This window comes from Bidens hawaiensis, unplaced genomic scaffold, assembly GCF_021521415.1.
Source record: "Bidens hawaiensis isolate Kalapana, Puna unplaced genomic scaffold, B.hawaiensis_p1.1 tig00026691_1, whole genome shotgun sequence".
NCBI classification, from domain to species: Eukaryota; Viridiplantae; Streptophyta; class Magnoliopsida; order Asterales; family Asteraceae; genus Bidens; species Bidens hawaiensis.
In genome coordinates this window covers 115600-136565 of record NW_027494303.1, presented here as the reverse complement: position 1 = coordinate 136565, position 20966 = coordinate 115600, and the positions used below count along the sequence as shown (strand labels likewise).

General features: G+C 33.1%; 1 protein-coding gene and 1 long non-coding RNA gene across 2 annotated transcripts; both read right to left on the bottom strand.

Moving 5' to 3' along the window:
* Positions 1-1774: 1774 nt before the first annotated feature.
* Positions 1775-2175, bottom strand: LOC143573920 (uncharacterized). Its single transcript, XR_013142500.1, has 2 exons — positions 2033-2175; positions 1775-1957 (listed from the first exon to the last, which is right to left on the bottom strand). It is a non-coding gene; the product is annotated as an uncharacterized LOC143573920 (long non-coding RNA).
* A 5162-nt stretch (positions 2176-7337) lies between these two features.
* Positions 7338-12696, bottom strand: LOC143573919 (ABC transporter B family member 27-like). The gene is made up of 17 exons (XM_077058681.1): positions 12590-12696; positions 11927-12001; positions 11821-11856; positions 11665-11739; positions 11465-11589; positions 11286-11385; positions 11043-11214; positions 10315-10433; positions 10131-10241; positions 9910-10054; positions 9118-9250; positions 8963-9038; positions 8796-8861; positions 8608-8715; positions 7996-8103; positions 7720-7917; positions 7338-7579 (listed from the first exon to the last, which is right to left on the bottom strand). Exons 1-17 carry the CDS (start codon positions 12677-12679, stop codon positions 7373-7375), a joined length of 1944 nt encoding a protein of 647 aa, XP_076914796.1. The 5' UTR covers positions 12680-12696; the 3' UTR covers positions 7338-7372.
* Positions 12697-20966: the final 8270 nt, after the last annotated feature.

Below are 20966 nucleotides of genomic sequence, written 5' to 3'. Positions count from 1 at the left end.
GCGGTATAAAAAATGTTGTGTTATGGATAAAAACATGGCCTTTGACTACGTGAATTTGTGTTTTCTTATAATATTAAAGACGATATAGAGATTGAAGAAACATTAGGATGTCTCACACCTAGAAAACATATATATGTTACGCCAAATTTTCATCGGAAAATGATATTTCAGACACATTTTCGATATAAAAAAAAGTGATGGAAAATACATGTTGCTGCGCATTTCCTGGCATTCCTGTGTCGGAAGTTCCTACAAAATATTCTAATTATAGCTAACACTGTTAACTATAATCAGTGTTAAGTATAATTAACATAAACACAATTACTTTCTATTCATATTTCAACAATTTTGCTTATATATTTTTACTGGTTTACGTGTTTATGAGACACTTCCGACAAAAATGTATAAAGTAACTTCATTTATATTTTAGTTTGTGACAAATGTACGACACGCATATTGAGAAATTGGTATTTCTTTTAATATATGTTTTATTATTATTTTTGAGATTCTTGTTACTTATTTAACACTTATTAATATGAAAGTAATATGTTTTGCGCCGAGTTAACTAAGTTTAGTATATTTGTTTGTGTTTGGCCGTGCAAAATTTATCAAATTTAATTGACTGAAATAAATTTAATTATGTTAATTATAATTATAATATTTAAGAGTTTTTCTTGACGCATTAATTTGCAACAAAACTTGTTACTTAAAATTGTGTCACCATTTTGTCGCAAGCTTCTCTCAAAATTATGGTTTTATTTTGGACGGTGTAAGAATTTGCGACAGTATTGTTTGCATGGCGAAATTTTTTTTTAAGAAAAATTACCACTTTCTAGTGATGTATAAGGACCGGAAGTGTGCAAAATACATTAAATTAGGAATGATCCTCTTTGAAACTGACTTGTAATTTTTAGTCAAACCACTTTGACAAATGTATGGTCAACAATGGTTATTTTTAGAGTTGTTTACGTGATATTGCATGTTTGGTCTTTTCAAAAACCAAATTAGAAAAGATAATCATGTATGGGGTAGATATCAAAAACCAAATTACTCGTAATAAACATTGGTGTACGTAGTATTAGACTATTAATATGAGTAAATTAAACTGTACTTAAAAAAATTTAAAAATAAATCTACATTGAAAGGAGAGTTTTTTTTCTTAAAGTGGTGTTGATGGAAAAAGTATTTATCAAAATAGTATTGGTTTAAAAATATTGATTAAAATAGTGTTTTACTCCTTTATTAGTTTCTCACTCATCTTATTGGATTACATTAATTAACTAAACATGTAATAACTTAATTATCTTATTAACTCTATTTATAATTTTCTAACCACTTTAGGTATTTTAAAAAAATATATCTATAACACAACTTTTACCAAATCTTAACACTAATAATTTTTACCTGAACATGGAACGAAAAGTATAACTCATTTATTTAATAATATCATTTATTTCACAACGTTCTTTTTATGAATACAATTCAAAAGAAATAAAACAAAATGTGTCTAAAGTACTAAAACTCAGAGTTTTTAAATATGAGTTTTTCATATAGAAAAGAGATCTATAACGATTTAGTTAATATTTTTACTTATATAATGGTTGGTGACACATTTATGAATTCGAAGTATCTTGAGTTAACGTGTGAAAAATCATACAAAACAAATAATATTGATCTTTAAAATTAATATTGGTTGGCGCCATATTCTCTTTATTTTAGACAACACTTGTGCCTTGCGGCGGTAATTTCCATTGGCTCCGTTTTGCACAACACATCGAAAAGGAACAGTACATTTAAATACAACTCGTTAAAAACGTGAATAACATTAACATATGCACATAAGTTTTTTTATGTATTAAAATAAAACGTATAAAAAGTTGTCCCTTTTGACTTGTGAGTTAATCATAGCTTGGCGAGTCTTCCCTTCAATTACTGCATAATCTTGTAAAGCTCGTACCTTCAAAACACAACAAAATGTATGAACAATTAGAAATGCATAAAAAAATATGGAACCCAAGAATGATTTATTCACCTTCATATAAGGTGAAGTATTGCCAACTGCAGCCACGATTTCACGTCCTAGATTGTATCTAGTTGCAAGAAAATCTGAAATAAATAACTATTAAATGGACTAATAAAAAGGATTTATCTTTTGTTCATGATAATAAAGCTTACTCATGAAACTTAACCATTCCATATCAACATGTCATAGCAAATGGGCAAGCCTGTACTTGTTTCATTTCCTTTGTTTGGGACTTGGGAAAAATAAGTTGTCTACACACAAAGTAATAAATTAATATAACTTTGTCTAATTTGGTATTCAATTGAAAATTTGGTAAAGAGATGAATTCACCATGAATGATTGAGGCGTGATAGAGCGCCGAGGTGAGCAGAATTATTGAGCAGGCTCGCTGCCTTGTATTGTTATATTATGAACTAAACAAAGCACATGCGTGTTAGTTGGCTACCAAAGTGACACAAATCACACAATGATCTATTGAGCTGATGTACACCTAATATCAAGCAAACTGCACATTCCAACCCTTATGCAAGTAAATTCAACTTCTATCAAACTATGTTAAGAAAGAAGCATGAAAAGTAATTTACCTCCTCTAGATTTCCTTCTTCAAAGGATCCAGATTCCTATATAAACAAACATTTAAAAAGTTGAATCATACAAAAGTTCATTTGCCATATATCATTCAAATTTAGCATCGATCATACTATCTTAATTCGGTATACATCATATGAAATACAATGAACAAAGTAAAGCTGAGCAAGTGTTATTTACCTGCTTAATTTGAGGTTTCCTATATTCAATTTAGAAAAAAAAAAAAAAAAAAATCTTTGCATCGCCCCCTATTATCCTACGTCTACTATCACCATCTATACCAAAATAGTATTAAGTATACAATCAGTCAGTGGTTATACCAAATTATGTGAATTTGATAAAATCTTAAACCAAATTTGAGTGTAAATAATGAGATTGAGAGAATTTTATGAAATTAGAACCTAAGTTGAGACGGTAGTTCAACCATTATCGATAGATCTTTCGCTGATCCTTTGTCGGTTAAGTTTCCAACCACCGCCGACAACCTATCACAATATTAAACTCAGATTAGGCATACTTATTGTGGATGTGGACATGGGTTTCTTGTTAAAACTTTAAAATTAGTTGAAAAAAAAATGTAAAAACTGCAAATTGAAGACTTTGAACACATTTTGTGTTACAAAATTACATTTAAGTACCCCAAATGTCCATTCAATTAGTATGATTTAAATGAGAATTAAAGGAATGATAATACCTTAAGAGATGGTGATAGCTTACAAAAAAATCATCAACAATGAAGTCAATACAGTTGTTCACACCATCTACCTTTGTATTGTTTTAATGTCATTTCAACTTTAGCAGGTTTCTATATCTATAGTAACATGATGCCCCCTACAAACCGGTAGCAAAATTAATTATAGTTTAACCTTCAAGAGGAAATCAGTTGTTGCCCGGAAATAGTCAAACTTACAGTGCAGTGAATTGATTGAAATTGCCACCTTCTTCGTCCAATTTGATGTGTCTGCGTTTTGCCTTAATTTTAAACAAAAACACAATTCAAATATTTATTTCCTACAGAATATGAAACCCCGACAGCACCGTGCCACCAAAACCTAGGGTTTCGAAATCAAACCCGGCAGTGATGGAAAATCATAGCGACCTGGTTTTCTTGTCGGAGATCGAGGCAGAACCTAAAAAAAAGTAAAAGGCGTCACCATTTGCCTCTTTCTCTCTGTATTTGCCACGTCTCGTGGAAATAAAAATAGCGGACATGTTATGAATAACCCTAAGTCTAACACGTGTGGTGATACGTGCAGATAAATACATGTAATATGTGCAAAGGAAATTGTAATTTTTTGCTACAGTAACTTTGTGAGTAGAGGACCAGATGCATTTTAATTATAATAATAATAATAATAACGAAATTGGTTAGAAAGTGGTAGGTAATGATATGATTATGTTAATAGTTAATTAATTAATTAATGTTGTCCAACAAGATTTACAGTGAGAAACTAACAAATTAGTAAAACACTACTTTGATAAATATTTTTAAACCAACACTATTTTGGTAAATACTTTTTCCATTAACACCACTTTGGGAAAAAAACTCGATCTAGAATACTTTAGTAAAGTAGGCTTACTAGTCTTAGAGGCTGTTTGGCAAATGCTGAATTTAAGTGCTGAACCATTAAAAGGTCTGAATGATTAAGAGACTTTGAGCCAATTAGTGCTGAACAAATAAATGTTGTTTGGTTGGAAATCTGAATGACTGTGGTCTGTGTAGAATGACTATTTTGCATATCTGAACTATTAGCAAATAGTCGGTTTAAACAGGTAAACAGTTAAGACTCTCTAAACTTTATTATTTATGTATAATTCACAATGTTGGATCATTGGTCTAAGTCAAACATGCAAACAACATTTTAAAGCCTTACCACATAATAACAGATAAAAGAAAACATGGTTCGTGTAGATACAAAGACCATTACTACCACTCTACTAGAGTAATATATAACATGAAATTTATGATTTTTTAAAAATATAGTTTCATACTTTCATTCTTCCAAATTGAAATCTTCATTCCACAGTTATTACACGTTAGCTTTACCTACACAAAATCAACGAGTTACATGGTTAATGATAATACGAACCATAAACGTATTTGAATGATTGACTAAAACACCCTTTGTTTAGTTAACAGATAAGTAATATCAAACAACGTTGTTGCGACAATAAACTAAAAGAAACTAACTTTCTTCATCTTTTGACAGCCTTAAAACGCAACTACACTCTTTTGACAGCATCATATACAGCAAAAACAACATTTTTAACATTATAATGCGGTGAAACTGTACTTTGACAGCATTAAAATGCAGCAAAAACCACACACTTTTGACAACACAATATGCACCAAAAACAACAGTTTTTAGCAACATTATAACGCGGCAAAACTGCAATTTAACAACATTAAAATGCAACAAAAACTGCACACTTTTGACACGAAAACATGCAGCAAAACTGCAAATTTTATAGTATTAAAGTGCAACAAAACTGCACTTGAAATATCCATTTTCATTTTAAGAAACTTATATAACCGAACTAAGACGAATTAAACCAAATATGGTTAATCCTAAGCCTTAAGAAAACCTCATAAACATGAATTTCTACTCGAACACACTGCATATAAAACATCCAACTACTACACCCTTAAGACAATTATTTTCAATAGGGTGTGTCCATCCCAATATGTGAACATACTAGCCTTCACGTTAATTAAAAATGTAAATAAGTTATAACAAATTATGAGTGGAAACTCACTAGTAGACGAGGAGCCCGCTTGTTTCCCTTCCACCTTGACCCCTTGATTTCCTATACACTTTCACAATAACACATGAGGATTTTAATGTTAAAATGGAGCATTACATCTAGCCTAAACACAATAGAATTGCAAACCACAAAGCACTAATCTACTAAATTTATTGTATGTGCAAGTGAATGCCCTTAGTACATAAAAACCTTGATACATCTAAAAACAACTATTCTTTTAAAAGCTTGAAATCAGTACCAACTTTAACAAAAATTTCATCACAAAAGTCTACTAATACTCAAAAAGAAATTTACACATTCAACATTAAAAAAGTGTAAAACACCAAATAGATTGATGGAATGTGAACTTACTCCAATAGCAATTTATACACGAACCAAAGTGAACCGTCTTCAGATCACCCGATTAAACTGAACCGATTGCATAAAACAATCATAAATCAATTAAATTGAATCGACTGAATCAAACAATAAATACATGATTATTGATTTAATGAATCTATTGAGAATGTAATAGAAATCGAAATTGAACCCGGTTAGCCACGAGGATGGAATCGACGGTGTCGTTACTGGGTCTGGTGGCGAGAGGCGGGGCGGGGTTCGATGAGGGTGATGGTTGACAACATTTTCTAGCTGAATGGCTCAGCAACATTTTCTAGTTGAATGGCTCAGACGTGCCATGAACCATTAAGAGGTTTTAATAGATCAACCAAACACCATTATATCTTACCGATTTAGACTTGAGTCTCTGCATGGAATCATTCAGAGGCAAACAAGTCATTTGTGTGAATAACCTCCAACAATAAAAGCTTTATTTGGTTTACCAATCTTGCTTTCTGCATCTAGTAACAAGCTGAATTGGTGGCAGGTTGGGTCATCAGCACTATCTGTAATCACGGGCGTGGGTGACCTTTTGCCAATGAGTGTACCCAAGTGATCGAGCTTTGATGATCATAAAAAATAAAAAAAGTAACAAGTAAAAGTTGGTTATTAGAAAGAGTCGTTCTTAGAAAGTGTCTAACAAGCGACTTGGAAGAGTTAAGAATTACTCCGTGACACAGAAGGTATTATCTTGAATGCTATTTTTATCTTATGCTATTATATCCGGTAGCGTAATTTGTACCCAAGTGATCGAGCTTTGATGATCATAAAAAATAAAAAAAGTAACAAGTAAAAGTTGGTTATTAGAAAGAGTCGTTCTTAGAAAGAGTCTAACAAGCGACTTGGAAGAGTTAAGAATTACTCCGTGACACAGAAGGTATTATCTTGAATGCTATTTTTATCTTATGCTATTATATCCGGTAGCGTAATTTGTTTTAATCTTAAAATGTTGAGTGCACTTAGTATTTTATAGATATGTATTTGTTATTAATTAAATGCTGTAGTTTTTTTATGCTATTGTATAGTGACTTGTTAAGAATCAAATGATAGAACCTAGTTTCCACATATAATAATGTTAGTTAGGGTCGTTCATGTATAGCTCGAAAATACCTCGCTCAAAATCGACTTTGTTGTAAACTAGCAGGCTGCACTCAAGTCAGCTTGTAAACGATTCAAGTTCAAGCTTGACCATGCCACAACTTGGTACATTTCGGCTCACAAACAGCCCTAGGCAACACAAGGTTTGAACTTTCTTCAAAATGTGGTGGCAAGACCATTCTTCTCTTCAGTGACAACCCGGGGAACACTCTTTACATGACAAATGGTTAGGTACCTAGATCCTGAACACATGTTTCCCATACCAACACCCAATGTTACTCATCGGTCTAGTGTTACTAGAGCTATTATGTGATCTAAAAACTAGAACATCAATACATCACACACTCCAAAAAGATCAAGTACGTGTTGATAAGAATCCCTTTGAACTAGAAAATGTTTGTAGATCAACTTACAAACGTTTCAAATACAAAACACCTTTGATACAAATGGTGTCCTCTCCATAAATACATATAATCTATGTGTGTAAAACAACCCACATTGGGTTCAAATGGTTTAAAACTATAATTCACCGTTTTGTGGAACTTGTAACTGCCTTCTTACAAGCGCGGTGTAGATCCCGTTCATATTTAAAAGCTCCTCATGAGTCCCACTTTCCGCAATTTGACCATCAGATATCACTGCCACAGTGTCAGCACTCTTCACAGTCGATAACCTATGCGCTATAACTAGAACCGTTCTTCCTTGCATTAACGAGTCCATTGCATCCTAAAAATGATAATATATCTGAAAGCTGTAATTACATAGAAAACCAGAAACTATAAACCCTAGATAAACCTATCTTAGGCCTATGTGCCAAACATAATTAAACCCTAATAATAACCGGTAATAAATTATAATTAACACACCTGAACAAGATACTCGCTTTCAGCATCTAAAGCACTAGTGGCTTCATCCAATAATAAGACTCTAGGGTTCATCAAGAGTGCTCTGGCAATCGCGATTCGTTGTTTCTGACCTCCCGATAACCGCAACCCGCGTTCTCCCACCACCGTTTGATACTTTTCTGGAAATGACGACACAAAATCGTGGGCGTTTGCCATTTTCTTTTGTATCCCACTTCAACTAGTAAGCTCTCTTATAAACCAAGAAAATATAAATTTAAAAAAAAACAAAAACCTTACCGCAACATTTTCAATATCAGAACTGCTGGCTTTGCCGTCAAATCCGTATGCAATGTTATCTTCTATTGAACAGTTGAACAAAACTGGCTCCTGGCTCACGATACTCACCTTGAATCCAAAAGTCAAAGTCAACATGTGTGATAATAAACTAGGGGTGTAAATGAGCCAAGCCACTCGTATACTCAAGATCGGTTCGTTAAAAGCTCGAATCAAGCCGAGCTTAAACGAGCCCGAGCTTCACATGTCTAGTTAGAGCGGCTCGCAAGCCTAAACAGGCTAAACGATCCTATTATATATGTAACTTTCATTTAATATATTATATGTTAGTATGTACAAAGTTATGATAAAAATAACTAAATAATATATATATGTTAACACATATAAATTATAATTACATTATATATAAAAAATAACTATATATGTATAAAATAAATTACTAACTATTAAACAGGCCGAGCTCGAGCTTTAGAAATAGTGCTCAAATCAAGCCGAGCTCAAGCTCAAGCTCGAGTTCTCGTAAGTTGTAGCTTTAACGAGCTCGAGTTAGTCGAGTTCAGGCTCGGCTCGTTTACACCCTCATAATTAACGTATGAGATACGCGAATTAGAGTACCTTTTTGTGTAGAAACTCGTGTGATATGTCAGGTAAACGAAACCCATTTAGCAAAACCTTCCCCTTAACCGGATCATAAAACCTTTCAATCAAATTCACTATCGTGGTCTACACGAAAACATATACTTCATCAACATTTAACAATTTAAATATATTGAAAACATGATAATTAGTAATTGTTACACTACCTTTCCACCACCACTTGGACCAACCAGAGCAATCTTTGAACCCGGTCTCAGTTTTAAAGTAATCCCCTGGAAATATATTTCATTAGTAGATGAATCATTGACTGACCGCGTGTTGACTTTGACTCATCAAAAAAAGTTGACTTTTTTTTGTCTTCTAAATTGATTACCTTAAGTACCATATGGTTAGGGCGAGACGGGTAAGCAAACCAAACATCATCTAGCTCAACGTCTCCATGTGGATCACTACAATTATGAACCATGACTTTAAAAAATAATTAATTAAATGATTGCTTGAGGAAAAGATATGAAGAAAGACTCTGACCCTACGGGACACTGGTCCCCTGCTTTTTCCATGCTTGACTCGCGGTCTAGAAGCTGAAAAACTCTCCTGCTTGCACCTGCAGCTTTCATGGCTGTTGTATATAGTCCAGATAATGAAGATATTGAAGAGCCAACTGCAAATCATAACTTTATTAGTATTATGATTAATTTATATATATAGGGTGTGGATCTTTTATTTCATATATGTAATCACAGGTTTACATATGTGTAATAACCAAATTACACATGTAATTTACTTACATCTAATAAATGACAAAATTAACCTTAAAGTAATATCACATATATGAAATAAATAACTATATAATGATTGGTTAGAAACATAGCTTTTTGCAAATGAAAGACTTTAAGAATAACAAAGTTTTTTATGTGAATTTGATTGATTTAAATATACAAAATAAATAAACTGATTGGTTGTTAAGAACATAGTTTTTTGTGAATGAAGGTTTTAGTTCCAACGAAAACCACCATTAACTTGAAAACCAATATTTTTTTAATTTATTTTTGCATTTCTTTTAAAGTTAGTATTAAAAATAATAAAAATAAATATGTAGCTCGCAAAAGTACACATGCGTAGCTCACGAAGTTACATATATGTATCTCGTACGAGATATATATATATTACAAGCTACGTACGTATATGTACTTTCGCGAGCTACATATATTTTTTTTATTTTTAGTTTTGGCAAAGATTAATAACATAAAAAATATGAAAAAATAACAATAAAAAAATATTATTGTTTAAAAGTGGTTACGTATATATAAATTGTAGTACCGGTGAGGCTGTAGAGAATGAAGGATGTAAGAGATCCAGCAGTCATGGAACCGATTATGGTCAAATAAGCTCCGTATAATACCACCGTAATTACAGACAATGTTGAAGCTCCACTCATACCACCCGAGAATAAACCTGTGACTCTCTGTCATGTAAATGATATATTTTATAAAAACATTTATGAAGTAGAGATGGATTATGTTAAAAGGCAAAACGCTTACTGCTTGTCGGAGCCCGAGCTTTAACGTCTCATCAACTTTTTCAGAGTAGGTTGAAATTGCGTAAGATTCTTGTGCAAACGACCGCACTGTTCTAATGGCACCAAAAGACTCCTGCATATGAATATATGAAAAGTCAACCAAAAGTCAAAACCGGAGCATGGACAACGGTTGATAGAAGACAAACCTCTGCAATAGAGGCAGCAACTGCGGCTGCGGCTTGTGTTGCATGTGAGAGTTCGCGAAGATATCTTCCGAAATAGCGTACCGCAACGGATATTATTGGTACAACAACCAATGCCAACACTTCATAAACAAGAAGCATAAAAAAATATATTATTTGTAAATAATGTTCATTATTAGGGGTGTCAGTGGTATCGGTTTGGCGGGCCAGATAGATGAACCCGAAAACGACCCATTTATTTGTCGAGTCAAAGACATCAACCCTGATCCGGACACACTTAATTTTATTTAACCCAAACACGACCTCCTGAACCTATTTATAAAAGATAGTCAAGCGGGTTGGTAGGTTGGATATGGCTTGCAATCAAGTTGTAAACATGTTAAAATGTCGTTGACAGGTTGACTGTATAGTTAAACAGGTTAAACAGCTTAACCTTAACACTGCCCATTTAAGTAAACGGGTTAAACATGTCAACCCGCATACGATCTGTTTAATTAAACGGGTTAAACAGGTCAACCATAACACGGTGCGTTTAATTAAATGGGTTAAACAAGTCAACCTAACACGACCCATTTAATTAAACATGCCAAACAAGTCAACTCTAACACAAGGTGTTTAGTTAAACAGGCTAAACGGGTCAACCTAAACATAACCTGTTTATTGAACAGGTTAGATACAACAGCCCAAAACCTGATTATTTTTGGTAAATAATATTGAAAAAGAAAACTTACGGGTTAACTTCCAAGAAGACGAGAACATGAAACCGAGTCCAATAACTGCAGTAGTCAAGTTTCTTAACGCTTCCGACAAATTAGTAGTCGCAGCATTTTTTATTATTTGTGTATCCTCGGACAACCTACTAAGTAGCTCCCCCGTTCGAGTTACATCATAAAAGGCAATTTCCTAAACAAAAAGTCACACATCTTTCATTAAACAGGCCGGTCAAACAAGTCAAACGGGCCGTGTTGACTCACCTGCTGCATAAGGTGACTAAACAGTTGCTTTCTCAGACGAGCAACAACCCGTTCACTAGCCGAAGAAAACAACCATGCCCGAAGTGCTGTTGACAATGAACTAACACCAAAAGGTTATATAAAATTCCCGATTTATATATTCTAGCTTTTTTTAATTGAATAAACAAAAATAAACACACCCAACAACAACCACCAGCACAACCGCAAGTATAGTATCCTTGACAGCATACAGAGCTTCCGTTTGCTCTTCGGGAGTATTTATATTTCTCGATACAATGTCGATAATTTTCCCCCCAAATGATGGCTGATAACGAAAACATTAATAATATAATATAATAATATCTTTTGATATAGTTTTATTAAGTCAAAAATGGCATACAATTAGCAGGCTCGAGGTGGAAGCGATTAATAATGCAACCGTGGCGATAATAAGTGTTCCTGCATCGGGTTTTGCCTGAAATATTACAAGAAAAGGATAAAAAACATTGGAACTCGGGTTTATTAAATAACTTTGGCCTGGATTTAGTGATCTTACCAAAAGTAGAACTCTTGAAAATCCAACATTCGCTGCCTAATTTCACAAAAACAATATGATCAGTTAGCAAGAAACACGTAACCGGAAATGATATTATGACCCTGACCTGTACTGCATCTCCATACTCGAGATCGGTTGTGGGCCCGTTCGATGTCCCGATTTCATCATCATTTCTCTTTACCTACAAACAATGATAAATAATTATAATAAAGGCAGAAGCAGGAAAAATTGCTAAGCATGAGAAGGCGTATGCGGAGAATCAACACGCCTTCATTCCTTTTGCTTTTGATACATTTGGGTCTCTTGCTCCCGATGCTGCTACATTTCTAAAAAGAGTTCAGCGGGTCGTGCACAGTAACTCAACGACGCCGAAGAACGATAATTTTATTTTCAGTAGGATCGGTTTTGCCATTCAAAAGGGGGTGGCGGCGCAGTTTGTTGCCCGCTTACCTGCTTCTTTATTGTAATTGGATCCTTTTATTTGAAATGAAAATATTTAGTATATTATAATAAAGTAAAGTGATTCTAAAGTTGTAAACAATGATATTCATAATTGGTTTACTGTTATCTTTATCCTAACATAACAAAGCCTTCCTTTTTTTAGAATAATACAATCCAAATTAAACCTTTAAATTCCCAAATTCGAGTAATAACCCCTAATTTACAGCTGCAATTTCAACCAAATTCTTAAACTGGGATTAGGGTTTTGTTCCAAAATGAAATTAGAAGTGAAATAAACAATTGGGTTGGATGAATTTAGGGATCTTACGTTGTCTTTTTTAATTAGAGGAGCTCTGTCACCACCAGCAGAAGAGATGATGGATCGGCTGGTCCAATCCAAATGTTTCTTCTTACCCATCTCGCAACAAGATTTGTATAAACTCTATACAATCATATAGTTAGTTATAAGATAAATCAACAACAAACACCTTACATTGAAAGTCGTATGTTTTTGGAATGTTTCAACTTTGTGGAATAAAGAATCAAAATGACAAATCATTTAATTCATATCTTTTAACTACCAACCACCACCCGGGACCACCCATAGACAAAGAGTTCACTCACGTTTGGGTTCAGTACGGTGCCACTATTTCTCGAATTTTACATGTAATACTGGTATCCTACCGAACTCGTAAAGGCAACAGTACTGAAAAACCAACATTTCAGTACCGGTACCAAATTTTCAATTTGATACAGGAACCGGTATGATACCGATCTCATCACTAGCTCACACACGACAGTTAGTCACAAACTAAACTCAAACTGACAACCTTCCCTAAAGAAAGTCACTGGGTCCTTTGATGGCAACACAAGGTTGTCCTTTGATGCATATATCTTACTAATCTATTAAACCAACAGATGTCATGTCATTATTTCATATTATATTATGATCCATGACCCATTTTTCTATTATAACATATGACCTATAGGACTTTATAAAATTTTGAAAAATAAATTATATGATACGGGTTTCGAACCTAAGACCTTAAGTTTCAAACAAGATGTGCTTACCAACACCAACAAAATCGTAATTGTGTTTGATTATTCGACTTAACATATAAAAATGTGATTACAAAATTAAATTATTTATTTAAACACCATCTTGGTCAAACATAACATTTAAAGTTTTGAATTAATAACTTAACATTTACTTTGAATTTATTACAAGAAGGCATACGTTAAATTTGGTAACAACTAATTCTAATAAATAAAATGATCACTAAGGTTTTTTGTTAAAATATTATTAAAATCTCGGTTTGACAATGCATTTTTATATAAATTAGTAGTTTCTTCTGTTTTGAGTTTTTACTTTTAGTATCTCATATTTAAATATCACAATTACGACGTATGCATTTTAATTGAATATTATTTTTTAACGAAATTTTGGTAAAAAAAATCATTTTATGTATTATGAATTTTAAAACTTTAAACACCATTTTAAATTTGAATTCATAACTTAAGTATAATTGAGCTTGCACTACACCATACGTTAAATTTGTTAACAATTAATTATAATTAATGAAAAGATCACAAAATTATTATTATTAATACTTTTAAATCATAATAGAAACTCGGTTTACATATTTAAGATATATATACATATACATTAACACGGTTTGGCAGTTCATTTTTATTTTAATTATTGTTTCAAAATTTATTTTATCCATAATAATTCTCATATATAGGTTTCACAATTCATATATTTTTTATATATGATATATATATTTTCAGTTTTAAATTTTGAATTTAAAATGAATCAATTTGAAACAACATTCCATGTTTAATAAACTAACCAAAAATATACATAATCTTACCTCCCCATATAAAATGTATGATAGAAGAATCTTACAACAACATCGGTCGATCTAAGAAGCAAATCCACGGTCATTGTAAGTTTCATTTTTATTACTCATTGTTCCATTCATATGTATTGTTGTTAATATGCATACATTTACATTTATATCAATATACTTATTTGTTACAATCTTATTATTTCACAAATGGCGGAATGGAGCCACAAAACATTGTGTTTGATGTTGAGCGTTTGTCCACTGTTAAAATAGTGTTTAAAGTTTTATCACTTCTCAAGATTATTGATACTCTGCTTATCGGCGATCTAAGATACGTTCTTTTGTTAATCCCTTCTACTTTTGTAACTTACATCTATTAAAATTGTATATGAGGTCCTCCATATTAACATGTTGTTGAATAAACATAAAACTCTCTACATAATCTGTTTATTACATGTTATGCATACTATCGTATTATCTGTTTTTCAATCAACAAACATGCGTAACCAATATTACATCACAATCTTAAATTTATTATAAGTAATTATATTGTTTAATTCAAGATTTTATGTATACAGTTATAAGATAATGATAATTCCAGAATTATGTTATTATGGTGCACCTCTTTATGATATAAGTGTCTAACATTTGTATATGTATCAGGATATAGTGTTATAAATTTTGTATTAAGATTGTTTGACCTTAATTTAAATATACTATGGTCTTTGATTAGTCAGTCGAATTGAAGATTACATAACGGTTTTTAATTAACTGTTATTTGTTATGGCATGTTTTGAATGAAATGCCTTCTTTTGGCTGACAATTATCCAGCCCGTGATGCTGATGTGTTACATGGTGATGTTTTTGGATGATATATTACTTTTGATGTAGATTGAAAAGTTTTTTTTATCATGGTTATGTTTAGATGGTTTGAAACTAGATGTATATGTTTTAGTATTCTAAATACTTTTGAAACGTTGTTTGGGTTTATGAAGTTGTATAATGTTATGATGGTTATTCATAAAATTATATTATACAAATTGTCCATATTTTATAGTCACTAACAATAATCTTACTCTGCCCTCCCCAACGTTGTTTATATACTCGTGGCGTCCACAGGTTAATAATTTTGAGTACAATAAAAAAACAATGGATATTAGTCTCCAAATAAAAAAAAATATAAAAAATCAAATTCTCCATATATTGAAACATATCATCATTTATTAGTCAATAAATGTCAATCATAATTTGAAGTTGAGGATGAAAATAATTTGAAGAAGTCATCAATTACATCATTTGATGATAAAGCGAAGAACAAACTTGTGGATGTGTTTGATGTTGATGATGAATCTAGCATGTCAGCAATTAAGTGTAAAACATCAAATGTGGATGAGAAGACCAATGTGTTTAGTGGTGTTGTTAAAGATGAAGTTGATGGCAAAATGGCATATGGTGTTAAACTTGTAATTCTTTAAGTTGGAGAAGGTTTCAAAAAGAATAGTTATGATTACCATTTGTTGATTAATAAAGACAGTGATATGTTTTTATTGTTGTTTTAAGATTTGGAGACTTTTTTTAAAACTAATTTCCTTTGTTTGCTTATTGCATTCATGGTATTAGTTATAAAATGTTTTAACTTTTCATTTATATCATTTATCTTTGTTAGTTTTCGTATGTTATTGTATTTGAATTAAAATAGTTATAATGTCTTTTAATTCATGTAAAGTTATTATTTATATATAAATTCGACATTTGCATTTCATTAAATTTATATGATATTACATATATATATAAGGGATGGATCTTGCGAGAAGTGATATTACAGCGAGAAGTGCGAGAAGTGAACGTATAACTCCATTAATCCATAATTTCACTCTCTTTCATATGATGTTACATACATATACGTAGGTTGGTTGTATTTATGTCTTAATTACACATTCAAACCAACCTACAAACATATAAATGTACCGAGCCACATTCAAACCTATGTACCTACACACATACAAACATACATACACATATACAAACATACGTACACATATAGAAACATAACGTACCTACACACATACATAAGCACCTACACATAAGAAAGAGAGTGAAATTAGGGATTAATTGAGTTACACCTTCACTTCTCGCAGTTCTCGCTGTAAAAAAAACTTCTGAAATGATCCAATACCTATGTATGTATATATATATATATATATATATATATATTGTAACATCACGGGAATTTTGGGCCAAAAATGTCAAGTTTCCAAAGTTAAGGGATCAATTCTGCCAACTTCCAAACTCCAAGGGCTAAAGTGAAAATTCTGTTTTCTTGTCCTCTCGCGCTACGCGACGGGACAAAAGACAGGCCCATCACATACCGCGATGGGGCTTGGTTAAAGGTTCTAGAAGAGGTCAACGGCGATACGCGATCGCCGTTGAGCCTACGTCATCGCGGGACACGTCTGACACCTTTTCACCACGTGTCCACACGTGGCACACCGGTCGCCACGTTTCCCGACACGTGGCCACATGTGGCATGTCGTCCGCCACGTGTTAACACGTGGCACAGCATCTGCCACGTGGCAGACCTACGTTGTGACTCTGTTGGCCTACGTCGCACTACGCGACGGGGTCCTTGGTACCCGTCGCGTACCGCGATGAGACATCAGATTTTGCCTATAAATAGCAGCCTCGGGTCTTCATAAACTCACACCAAAATTCAGTTTATATATATCTCTCTCTAACATCTCACTACACCTCGAAGTTCGTACCACCGATCCACCTCGAAAACCGTGCCCAATTCCTAGATTCCCGTTCCATACCTCGATATTCGTACCACTCCTCGACGACATCCCAAGCAAGAAGGTGGTGCTGTTATTACATCCCGGCGATCATCTCGAAGTGTGTGCCGTGAAGTGTTGGTACCTCGAGAAGCATGCCGACGAGCAATAAAGATTGGTGATTTCGTTGGACGTAAGAAGGGTTGATCAAATGGCGTGGAAGTGGTGCTCGAATCCTTAGAAATTTCCAAACGCTAACAAGGTTAGGCGTAATGTCAAATGAATATAATATAATATTATATTAAAGGCTTAATACCCTAAGTCGGAATTATACTCGATGCTTATGAAAAGAAAATAAATAACAAAGAAAAGAAAAGAAAGAAATATAAAAGTGTATATATATAAATGTGTGTGATTATATATATAATTCTTTGTTATGAATATTATTTAAGTAATAAGGGTATTCTTAAATAATAAAAGAAAAAGAATACGTTTCTTAGAAAAGAAGAAACGTCGGGTTTTTATAATAAACTAAAGGTTTATAAATATTGCTTTTAAACTAAAGGTTTCAAAGTAAAAGATTATTGAACTAAAGGTTCATTGAGATAAATAAGACTAAAGGTCTTAAGCCGGATTGTATATCCGACTAACGAATAGTTATACTCGTACTATAGGTGCGAGATATAAAGAAAGAGACGCAAGGACGGTGTTGGAAACCGATCCCGATCAAAGGTGAATACGCCCCACTTTTACAAACTTGTTTTCAAACAAATAAACGTGTTATGTGTAAAACTTTACATGAGGCCACGTGTCTCTAAAAACATTGTAAATAAGAGTATGAGTCTAGCCCTCAGGCTGTAGTATACGTTTGTCTGGATCCTTACATATGTGGTAAAATGCGGTGGGCACATCGCACCACGCCTGGTCATGACCTCCAGCCATGATGGGCCGAACCAAAGTATGTTCGAGTGAGAATGACTTTGTGTATATTTATGGTACCTAAGTAAGTCGAAACGCTGCGGTGTTTTGCTGGGGTGACCTAGTGTAGAGACTCGAGTTTATAATGATGTTTTAACTTTGTTATTCCTAAGCCAAGATGGGCCGAGGCTTGCGTAACCCTCGAGGGGTAACAAAGTAAAAGAAAATATTTTTGTGTCAGCATATTCACCAGCAAATGTTTGCTGACGTATTTTTATAACATTTTGCAGGTAACCAAGAATAGAGCTTGAAGAACGAAGGCTCAAGAATCCGATGGCTCGGATATTTTGTTAAATATTAAAATATGATGATTTTGTTAAACTTATAAACAAGTAAATCCAAACGAGACTCTCGTCTCGTCTTTTGTAATGTAAATATTTAACTTTTAATCCACATGTTTTATAAAGTCTTCCGTTATTAATCAGTAACTCTGATTTATATACAATTGTGGTACCAACTATTGAGTCACGCTCCTAGGCCCAAGATGAGGGTGTGACATACATACATATACATATATATATATATACATACATATACATATATATATATATATATACATATACATATATATATATATATATGTTTTTCATCAAAAAAATTCTTGAAATGAAGATGTTGCTTAAGTGTTGAATAAATAAGAATAAACGAGTTTTGAGTATAATAAAAGTCAAAAGTCACGTAGTAGTTTATTATTATTTGTATCTTAGATGTGTATTTATGTAGGCTCCGGGTTTGTTTAAACATGATTTTGGTGGAGCTATCATTGAACTTGCATTCACATGAACTACCCACCCTGATTCAGTATTATATAAATGTATAATCATGATTCATATTTATAAGAAGGATACTTTTTTTGGTTTACTTTGTAAAATGTTTAATTTTTTTTTTTGGTTTACTTTGGAGGAATTTTCTAGCAGCGGAGATGAGATCAAAGACGTGGATTTCAACTCAAAACTGGGATTGAAAACCGGATAATCACATAGTTCGGTTTCAAGATTTAGATTTGGAGGTTCAGGAAATGTGCTTGGTAAGAGAGTTAGTGGGGTTCAATTTTAAGAGAGATTATTGTTGGAGAAAGGAAGGTAAATGGTTCAGAATGTATTATTTGTCTTTAAATTAGCAGGGGAGCTGAGTTAGTGTTAAAGGGGATGGTTATGCGGTTTGCTAAAGATTGTCATAAGGTTGAAAAAATGAAGGTGTGAGTAAGCTCTCTTGGTTTACAGAGCGTGTGAAAAGTTTCTCTTTAATGGAATTTTTGGAGTTTAGGTGTTGATAAATGTTATGCTTGTTTTGGTGGTTTTCCTTATCCTTTGGTTCATACTCTTTTTAAGCTTATTGAATTATGTTTGGCTTTTCAATTTTTTTTTACTATAGATGGAATGCAGATGATGACCAACATAGATTGCAAAGGTACACCCATTTTGGAGAAATTACACTGTACAAAAATAGGGGGTGTTTGAAAAATAGGCGGTAAAATAAGTCAGTTAATTTTAGAGCACTGCACATAAAGTTAACTTTATCAAAAAGCTACTAGAGTTATTGGAAATTGACTAGGTATGTAATTATGTTCACAATTTTTTAAAGTTTTCAATGGGAATCATGATAACAATATTGTTAACTATCTAAAATAAATCACAATGACTTGTAACTATGACGAAAACATGTGTTTCCCTGCTACATTAGTTGTTTCAAAATTTTTTGTAGGATCCACCGGAAAAAGGAATCTTTTTTATGATGTATTTAAAGATATGTTTAAATAAAAGCCGACTATTTTGACGGTTCATTTCATTCTATGTTCATAGTTGATGCCATTTGAAATTATATATTTTCTATTGATTGATATTCAATCAAATACTATGTTTAAAAGGACTCCAAAATTGAGAAATATTGTATAATCAGGAATATTGTATTGGTCTCATATTTCAATTTGAGATATAGAATATTTAACAAATTTATGACAAGTTTGGGAAGTGACCGCATCGTATTAAAGGTGTGTGATTTACTTTGGAACGAGATTACACGTCAAAAGGTAATACTGCCCGTACAATCATTTGATTTATAGCTGTTAGATATAACAACCTTATTTCATTCGTTGCTGGAATTATGATACCATATATGGGTTGATTTATTCTCGGTATAACTACTCTCGGTTTGTAAAACAAGTAGGGGTGATCAATTCAAAGTTCCGAACCGCCAGAAGTGTGGAACCGAAATCAAACTGCTATATCCGAACCGTATTAATGTATTTTGGGTTCAGTTGGATTCTTAGATTTGGGTGAAAACGGTTGCTGTTTCGGTTAAAACCAACAGTGTCGATTTAAAAAATGAAACCTTCCAACTAGCTGGTTATATACAATCCTCTAACAATATCATAAGAAATATTCATTTTCCACTACACTAAAATTGTTTTAAGATATAGTTGTATTCTGTAATATGTAATATCTTGAGACATCTATTCTCATTCCATTCCATTAAAATATAATATCTTTGAAGAAACACTAAGTGACCCAGGCAGATTAAGGATAATCTTATGGTTAAGTAGACGTTTCCCACGATGGTTAGGTCCGGCAAAGATGGTTATTCTTCTCAACCTTCAAAACAGACACCGTAAGCTCGCCACTGAGAAGGGGGGGGGGTGCCTCATTGTGACCACCCTCCGGCGTGAGAATCAGACTAGATTGCTCTGAATATAAGTGTATATAGAGAGAAATAGCTAAAGAGAAGATGGTGATACCGTTCCAAGGTGTTGGAGTATTTATAGCCGAATGTAGGTTTTCAAGCAGGTACGGCCAGCTGTATATAATATTCCTTTTCCACCAACTATGGGCTACGTTCGTGCCACGATGGGAGTTGGTGGGTAGGCAGCGGCTGATAGCGACATTTTGTACTGGAGCGTGCTCCTCCTCGTACTATTGTCGGTGAGCTGTCACCCTGTGATTGGTTCATGGGTCGCTTTTATCAGATCTTATCTATTTGTCCATACCTTGGTAGGTATAGTACAAAAGATCTTCTGGAAGCGTACGGACTGGCTCTTTTGGGCGGGAATATTCCCGCCCTGCTCATTCCTTCTTCAGGTGACATTACTGAAGTATAAGAGTTAGTGCCT